General features: G+C 45.8%; 1 protein-coding gene across 5 annotated transcripts in view; it reads left to right on the top strand.

Moving 5' to 3' along the window:
* RIN3 (Ras and Rab interactor 3) overlaps window positions 1–8,779 on the top strand; it is a 105,379-nt gene extending 96,600 nt beyond the window's left edge. For all 5 annotated transcript variants that reach the window (XM_068254608.1, XM_068254607.1, XM_068254610.1 and 2 more), the window contains 3 exons: window positions 3,541–3,672; window positions 4,817–4,980; window positions 7,175–8,779. In XM_068254608.1, the coding sequence (XP_068110709.1) occupies window positions 3,541–3,672; window positions 4,817–4,980; window positions 7,175–7,474 (596 nt within the window). In that variant the 3' untranslated portion in view covers window positions 7,475–8,779. The remainder of the gene's footprint in view (window positions 1–3,540; window positions 3,673–4,816; window positions 4,981–7,174) is intronic.
* Window positions 8,780–9,194: the final 415 nt, after the last annotated feature.

A 9,194-nucleotide genomic window follows, 5' to 3' on the forward strand; every position in this document is an offset into this window, starting at 1 on the left:
GTAGTCAGAATCCAGGCAAAAATCGGTAACAGTAAGGCAGAAGCAGTTAGCTCAGAAGCAGTAGGGAACCAAATGGTTATATTATCTTTACTCCAGAGCAGCACTCCAACCATAGATTCACTGTATATAGACTGTAACCACCACCACCAGGAACACCCTAAAGGATCCACACTCACCAAATCTGGTGGGCCAGTGATTATAGTGGCCTTAGATCACCTTTAGGGTACTTGCCAGGCTCCTCGCACCTTATGGCTTTTGCCAATCGAACAGACTCTCTTGCCTCCTTCTTTGGTCACACATTTACCTCAATATAAACAAATACTCTCATTGCGCAGATATCTCTTAAAAACAGACGGTTTATTAAAAGGTTCCACTCACATGTGCCAAGCAGTTGGTAAGCCTGTGGAGTATGGGAATGGGCTCCACCCGGGCTGACCGCCGTTCAGATGTTAAAACTGGGTTTCTGCTCGTCCCTCCACGCCACCGCATCCACTGCTCCCACGTGTGTTACTTCCGCATGTGGCTCCTCCAGGCGGTCAGCCCGGGAGGCCGCATGGGTTGGAGCCCGTTCCCATACTCCACAGGCTTACCAACTGCTTGGCACATGTGAGTGGAACCTTTTAATAAACCGTCTGTTTTTAAGAGAGATCTGCGCAATGAGAGTCTTGTTTACATTTTTATATTGTACTATTTTGCTGTAACTGTTTTTGGATTGTGGGATGAAATGGGTTTCAGCTTCCTATAGCGATTCTCCATTGAGAGAGTCTGGGCTGAGTTTATAATGTGCTCCTTTGCTGTGCTTTAATGTAGATTGCCAGAGAGCATCTTGCCTCCTTTACACCCGCCCCTCTTCAGACCACCCAGCCCCACCGCTGGGTTTCTATACCAGTGCCTGGAGGCAGGGCAGGATTCCTGAAAGGCTACGTAGGCCCAGGCCTTGGGCTACTGCTGCTCAAAGGGAGGCGGCTAGACATGGGAAAGGGGTTGCTGAATATGAAAGCGAAGATTGCAAATGGGAAGGAACATATGGAAGAGAAGAGATCCTGCTTAAAGGGAACCTACATTGAGGATATGGATTTTTCCTTTTAAAATAATGCCGGTTGCCTGACTCTCCTGCTGATCCTGTGTCTCTAATACTTTTAGCCACAGCCCCTGAACAAGCATGCAGGTCAGGTGCTCTGACTGAAGTCAGACTGGATTAGCTGCATGCTTGTTTCAGGTGTGATTCAGCCAATACTGAAGCCAAAGAGATCAGCAGGACTGCCAAGCAACTGGTATGGTTTAAAAGAAAACCTCCATATCCCTCTCAGTTAATGTTCCCTTTAAGAGAGCTGTGTGTGAAGGAAAGGGACAGCTGTACATCTTCTGCAGCACATTAGAGTACATAGACATGTCACTGACTGTCCTCAGAGGAGCTCACAATCTAATCCTACCATAGTCTGTCCTACCATATTATTATTATTATTATTATTATTATTATTATTATGTATTTATATAGCACTGACGTCTTCTGCAGCACTTTACAGAGTAAATGGTCATGTCACTGACTGTCCTCAGAGGAGCTCACACTCTAATCCTACCATAGTCAATAGTCTAATGTCCTACCATATTTTTATGTATTATATAGCACTGCCATCTTCTGCAGCACATTACAGAGTACAGTCATGTCACTGACTGTCCTCAGAGGAGCTCACACTCTAATCCTATCATAGTCCTAGTCTAATGTCCTACCATAATATTATTATGTATTTATATAGCACTGACATCTCCTGAAGCACTTTACAGAGTACATAGTCATGTCACTGACTGTCCTCAGGAGCTCACAATCTAATCCTACCATAGTCATAGTCTAATGTCCTACCATATTGTTATTATGTATTTATATAGCACTGACCTCTTCTGCAGCACTTTACAGAGTACATAGCCGTGTCACTGACTGTCTTCATACATGGGGATCACATTTAGGTGATTTTAGACTTCCTCTTTCTTGCCCTAACTTCTTCTTACACAAACTCAAGACTTGCTGCAAGGGTGCCGCTGTGGCCGCTGATGTAATTCTTTCCTGAGTGGCAGAACTGATGGTGCAATGGGATAATGCTGGAGGTGCAGCAGCCCCCTCTTCTGGTGGCAAGGCTGTAGTGCAGCTTCTGAATATTGATTGCAACGTAAAGTTTTGCAAGGAAGATAGTTACAAGTTATATTCATAGGCAAGAAGCAACACCCATATTGCATCATTTCAGGATCGGAAGAAATACAATTATTCATTGATGCCACAATTGTAAAACTCAAAGCTCACAGGCCCGAATGCGGCCCTCTTCGCCATTTTTGCGGCTTTCGAGAACTTCAACTGTGCATGATATTGTAAACTGTAAAATAACGACCGCACACTGCCTTCCCCTCCAGAGGAGCGCGCTGGTAACTGTTTTTTGTGGTTGAAACATTTCGTTTGCGCAAGGGCACAGCAATAATTCACAACCCCCCTCCCCCACCCCAGTGAAATAAGCATGGGGCTCTTTCCTTGGATCCACTACGCCTCCGTGCTGTTATGTAAAGTGCTACAATGTGATCCTTGCTAACTGCCAGGACAGGTGTTCATATCTAGAGGTTCAATGAGATGCAAACAATTTTGCGTGCAAACTTGATGCAAATTGTATGCATCGCAGAACGGTGCCAATGAACTACCTAACGACCACTTCACCAATGGGTGCGACTGCGGCGGAAGCCCCAGGACTGAATAACACCAATCGGTGTCAACTCCTGGGGCCGGCTACTACAGGAGATCGCTTGCGCGCGCAGCTCTGCTTGGTAGGCGGAGCGGAGCCTTCAGTCTCCCAGCGGCAGCCGCTCGGGGACTGTTAACCGGTGAAACCGCCGTCTATAAACCTTGTACAGTGCTGCGATCTGCAGCAGCGCTGCACTGGGGACAGCCGTGTGACACCGGAGCGATCGGCAGTAATAGGCTGAAGCCTATCACAGCTGATTGCTGTGATAGCCTAGGTGCAGCGAGCCTTTAAAGCGGCAGTGGCCATTTTAGTAAAAAATGGCCTGGTCTTTAGGGGGTTTAGCACTGTGGTCCTCAATTAAACCCACTATCCTATTTTGATGGTCCCATTTCTAAGCTGCATACTTAAATGTGCACAAATATGAAGCCTAGGTCTGGCTGCAGAGGCTAGCAGGGAGTGTGGAACAGCCGAAAAGACGTGTGTGTCTGTAGTGTGCACTCCAGTCCTTTGCGTAAAACGAATTGGAAGAGTACCTTTAAAACTCCCTTTTTATTGTCAGCTGGGCTATGGATAAAGTGATCAGCTGTGGGGGTGAAGTAGATTGTCCTGACAGCTGTTTTGTGAGTGTATCGCTTCGTCAGAGTACCACAGGCCTCCGACGAAGCCCAGCTGACGAGAAAGGGAGATTCTTAAAGGTACGGTTCCTCCTCCAATTCTCTCAACTCAAAGAATTGCAGTACATTTGCGTCCAAGTCAGAATTATTGGCAGCTCATTGACCACCTGTTCACATCTGATTGTTTTTCCCTTCTCCTCCAGGGAAGCCGCACGGAGCCGATGACTTCCTCCCGGTCCTGATGTACGTTCTGGCCCGCTGTGACCTGGCTGCTCTGCTGCTGGATGTGGAGTTTATGATGGAGCTGATGGACCCGGCACTGCAGCTGGGGGAAGGTAAGAGCTGCTGCTGGATCATCCCACCCCTCCCCCGCGTCTGGATCTTGTCCCCGCCCACTCTGCCTCTTTCCCTCTCCACTGAACAGTACACGCTGCTACAATATAACTTAAAGCACACCTAAACTAAGAGTGATATGGAGGCTATTATATTTATGTACTTTTAAACAATGCAGATTCCTGGCTTTCCTGCTGATCCTCTGCCTCTTACACATTTAGCTATAGACCCTGAAAAAGCATGCAGATCAGATGTTCTGAATGAAGTCTGACTGGATTAGCTGCATTCTTGTTTTAGATGTGGGATTCAGCCACTACTGCAGGCAAAGAGATCAGCTGGACTGCCAGGTAACTTGTATTGTATAAAAGGAAATAAATATGCCTGCCTCAATTTCCTTCTCAGTTCAGGTGTACTTTAATCAACACTTGTTAAGAGCGACTTCTACTAAGCATGTGTACGGGCCTTTATGCTAACCGAAGAAAAAAAAGTGTAAAGTGCTGCAGTGCTAGAATACATTTATAAAAGTTTTTTTTTTTGTTTTTTTTAAGTAGTTTTTAGACAGAGTACATAGTCATGTTACTGCCTGTCCTCAGAGGAGCTCACAATCTAATCCTACCTTAATAATAATATGGCAGAACGTTCAAGGGGAACTTCAGCCTTAACAAACATACTGTCATTAAGTTACATTAGTTATGTTAATTAAAATAGATAGGTAACAAACTCTTGCCCACCCTGTTTTAAAATAACAGGCAAATGTTTGTGATTTCATGGGAGCAGCCATCTTTTTGGTTAAAAGGAGGAGACAGGGAGCATGATACACAGTTCCAACTGTCCTGTGTCCTGATCACCCCTCCCAGCTGCGTGCGCTAGGCTTCAAATCTCAAATTCAAAATGTAAAAATAATTTGCACCAAAACAGCAGAAGGAGAAAAGCATCAGAAATCCCATTATGCTTTTGCAAAGCATCATGGGAAAAAATGCCCGGGCAGTTTTCTTCTGTGCAGCTAAAAATGAGGCTTGGGTAAGAAAAACAAAGTTGTAATGCTGTGAAACTGTTAAACACCAAGCCTTTTCAGTGCTGATGAGTAGATTTTTAGTCTGGAGGTTCACTTTAAGCATTGATGGTAATCTTCCTCCCTTTCTGCAGGGTCCTATTACCTCACCACTACCTACGGAGCCCTGGAGCACATCAAGAACTACGATAAGATAACTGTTACCCGACAGCTGAGCTTGGAGGTCCAGGACTCGATCCACCGGTGGGAGAGGCGACGGACGCTTAATAAAGCCAGGGTGTCCCGCTCCTCCATACAGGTAGGTCGCCCAGTTGTGGGGATGGGATAACTAATGAATCATGATTCTCTGATGGACAAGACAGAACATTGAGTACGCTAGGAGAAAAGCGTGCTATAAAAGCACCAGAACTGCAGCCACTAGGGTGCACTCTATAGACAGTTGCAGTGTTATGGAGTCTTGCCCAAGGTCTCCTCACTGAACATGTGCTGGCTTACTAAACAGGAAGAGCTGAGATTTGACCCCTGGTCTTCTGTGTCAGAGGCCTTAACCAGTACCCTATCCAGCCACTGATACTTCTGAGGAACATTCGCGATGGTCCAATCTTCTCCATTCCCCATCTGAGAGTATTCACTCCCATACACTGGAGAATTGTAGAGTTGTGATCGGAGGCGAGTGGACTGGGTCATGATGCCCTTGGTGTAGGGGGACCCATGGAGCAGCATGTGATCAGGTGACTGATTTGTAAGGCTCTGGTTGGCTGGTCACTATGAGGCACTCCTGTCTGTTTCCTTTGAGGGGCTCCTTCTGGCTACCTAAACTGTGGGGGTCAGATCTGGCTGCTTATACTGGGAGGGGGTGACTTCTGACTTCCTATACTGTGGTGTCTCTTCGGCTACTTATTCTGAGCAGGCTACCTATAGCAGGGGGCCACTTCTAGCTATGTATACCAGGGGATGCTAACTAATACTTGTGGCCCCATCTGGCTACCCATATGATGCCCCCCAGCTACTTCTTTTAACCTATACTTAGGGTAGCTACTTCTAGCTCTCAATATTGGGTGGAGATGCTACCTATACTGGTGGGTACATCTGGATTCCCATACTAAAGGGATCTTTAATACTGGGGGTACTTCTAGCTACCTAACACTGGGGGAGGGGGCACAAAGGTAGCTTTATAATTTATTTGGGGGGGGGGGCAGATAAGGGGCCTCAACCAAAATGTTGTCATGGGGCTCAATGATTTCTAGCTATGCCCCTGATGTGATCACAGCAAATCTGAGTCTGATTTTTTTTTCCTTAGGGATGGTTAATGAGATGCTAATAAATTCGAATTTATGCAAATTTTATGCAGCTTAGAAGCAGACCAATCAAACGTAGCAGTTGCTGAATTTGATTGGTCCATTTCCAAGCTTCACAAATGGGCATAAATTTGCCTCAATTCTGAGTTATTGGCCATCCCTAGGCCCTCAAATACTTGAAAGACGTCTCGCAATAGTGGAACGATTGTTGCTTTTTTGAAAGGCTCTGCATGCAAATGAGCGGCGCCACCCTTCCTTCATCCCTGATTGGCCAGAGGAATGTAGGAAATATTTTGCTGTTGGCTGTTCTAGCCTGATGTGCATCCCTGTATGATGAGCAGAGGAGACTGGCACCATCTTCATTCTCTTAATTTCATTTTTTTTTTTTTGTTTTAATATAATTGAAGGTGGCAACTTGGCAGCTGATCAACCATCCAATTCAATTAGTATAATCTAATCTGATGAAAATAAGTGCCGCCAAGTGCATGCCTGATCGATGTTACCATTTTCAAGGACCTCGAAGAAATGTCCACTCCCAGTCATCGTGTGTTCCTGGGCAGCAGGGACACAAAGTAAACTCATGGAGAGGGTAGGCTCTGGATCCCATAGAGTACTGGGCACTGTCAAATGTTCAAGCCTTCTGGACTCCTTGGCAGGTTTCGGGGACACTTGCTTTGCCAATTGTTTCCAAAGACAAGTGCATCCATACTGTGCAGTACGGATCCACTCGTCTTGGAAGTACTCCGGGATTCAAGTACTTCTGAAGGTTGCCCAATGAGGGCCGAAGACTTATTCAAGCTGATCGAAGTACTTCACTGGGGCCCGTCGGTGTAACGAGGGGTTGGAGGGAGGACCAGTAAGGCTGTACAGGATACAAAGCTTTCCCTCTTCAGAGAGAACCTATGGGCGCTTCCTCAGAGGCTTTTGGATGTAGATCTGTTATTCATATTTGTTTATACTTTATATTGTTCCAGATAGATGTATGCATGTAAACATGTTCATTTACTGCTGGTTGATGTTTTATTATTCAACTTTTTTTGGGTTCTTCACATAAAAAATGTGGGAGTAGTATGGTGTTGTGTGTTTATATAAAGAGTTGAAGTGAGCGATAGAAGACAGAGATTCTATAAAGCACCATCTTGCCCATCCATTTTGATAACCTTATCCTCTTTATCCTATTTTTTTTTTCTCCAGGACTTCATCACAATCTCTTTCGAGGAGCTGGACACCAACACGAGGACTTTGGCCACCAAGTCAGATACGAGAGTCTCCCAAGTGCTGCAACAATGCGCAGAGAAATTTGAGGTGTCTGACCCACAGAAATTTGGACTCTTTGTGCTGGTGAATGAACAGTTCTACCGCCTTGCCGATGACGCCTTACCGCACCAGGTGAAGGCTTCTCTGCTGAAGAACGAACAAAAGTTGGACTTCCACTTCCTGTATAAAACTGCCAGTGAACAGGACAATCCAGTTAAGGATCTGGACTTTCTATAGCCCATTCAGGTGTGCGCATTGTATGAGCTGGGCAGCCATTGGCTGAAATATGCCCAACAGGCAAAGTGGAACTGGAGTTGGCTGGACCAATCTGGTTATTTGACTGTAGGACTGTACTTCTACAAGTTCAGCTCTGGATACCTTGTGAGCAGACCAAGAAAGCGGACTTAAATGTCACCCTTCAAAAGAAACCTTGAACTAAAAGTTTTTATTTTGGGGTAACGCTGAAGTTTTTAATGTATGAAATAACTGTGGGTAAATTTATTGTGGAAGAAAAGTACTCAGATAATGCGTCTTAAGAAAATGACTTTATTTTGCACAGTTAAGAACCAAAGAGGTCTTTTCCTTTTAGTGGAGATGTAATCTGGATTATAAGACATTTATAATATGTAGCACGTTTCTGCCATGTGATGTCAAGTAGGTCAGTATTGGGGTGAAGACTTGTGTTGTGGAGTATGTCAGTATTGGGGTGAAGACTTTAGGAGAGGGCTTTAAAGTCTTCTGAGAGAGCTGCTGGTTGGGACGTTACAAACTGGTACTACTTAATGGTGGACCTTTTGTCACCTTTATAATTGTTGGTGGCCATTTTTTCAAGACCGGAAGTGACGTGACAAAATGGAACCCAGCAGAAGATCCAAAGTTCTCACATGGCCCAAAATGCAAAGGAAAAGGTTTTGGTTTGAAGAATGACTTTCAGGTACATTCATCACAGCTCCGGTGGCTGCCATATTTTTTCTTCTAAAAATGTCTTGTTGCACAATAGTGTCTCCAGATGATTTGTATTACAAGTAGAGTTCCTGTTATCCGGAACTCTACTAACCAGAAGTCTCAACCAACCAGCACAAATTGCCGGCAGTACTCAGTGGTGGAAGCCAACTTCTTATGCTGTTTTAGGGGAACCATGGAACCTATAAGCACAGCAGAGCCCACAGAGTAATATACTTTAAATTACGGTACTGTATTTTAACATTTACTACCGAGCTCATGGTATGTATATGAAGTGGCTGTATAGTACTGTACTTGCTAGGCTTTGAGTCCTATGGGAGAAAAGTGCATTACAAATTGTATGGTTTTGAGTCCCAAGCCATCAGAAAGCACAGTTATGTGGCATCAGCCAATCCCTATTGGTGTCCGATAACGGAGACTCTACTGGAAACTTGCATTTTATTTTTTTGAAATTCTTAAGATGGCAGCTTCTACGGCTCTTTGAGGGAGTACTTCAAAAATGGACTGGGGTCTTATTCCATTGAATTTCGTTAAGTGACCTTATACCTTAAAGCGAACCTTAAGTCACCTAAAAAAAATGAGATGAACTCACGTGGGGCTTCCCTCAGCCCCCTGCAGCCGATCGGTGCCCTCGCAGCTCCGCTCCGATGTCCCAGGACCCGCCGGCGACGACTTCCGGTTTCGCCGTCACCGGCCGACAGGCATGGGAACGCGAGTGATTGTTCGCGTTCCCAGCCTGTATATCGCCCCCTATGCTGCTATTGCGGCCTCCTGGCAGCAATAGCAGCCTAGGGGGCCTCCTGGCCGCAATAGCAGCATAGGGGGCGATATACAGGCTGGGAACGCGAACAATCACTCGCGTTCCCATGCCTGTCGGCCGGTGACGGCGAAACCGGAAGTCGTCGCCGGCGGGTCCTGGGACATCGGAGCGGAGCTGCGAGGGCACCGATCGTCTGCTGGGGGCTGAGGGAAGCCCCAGGTGAGTTCATCTCAT

This window comes from Hyperolius riggenbachi, chromosome 9 (genome assembly GCF_040937935.1).
Source record: "Hyperolius riggenbachi isolate aHypRig1 chromosome 9, aHypRig1.pri, whole genome shotgun sequence".
Lineage (NCBI taxonomy): Eukaryota > Metazoa > Chordata > Amphibia > Anura > Hyperoliidae > Hyperolius > Hyperolius riggenbachi.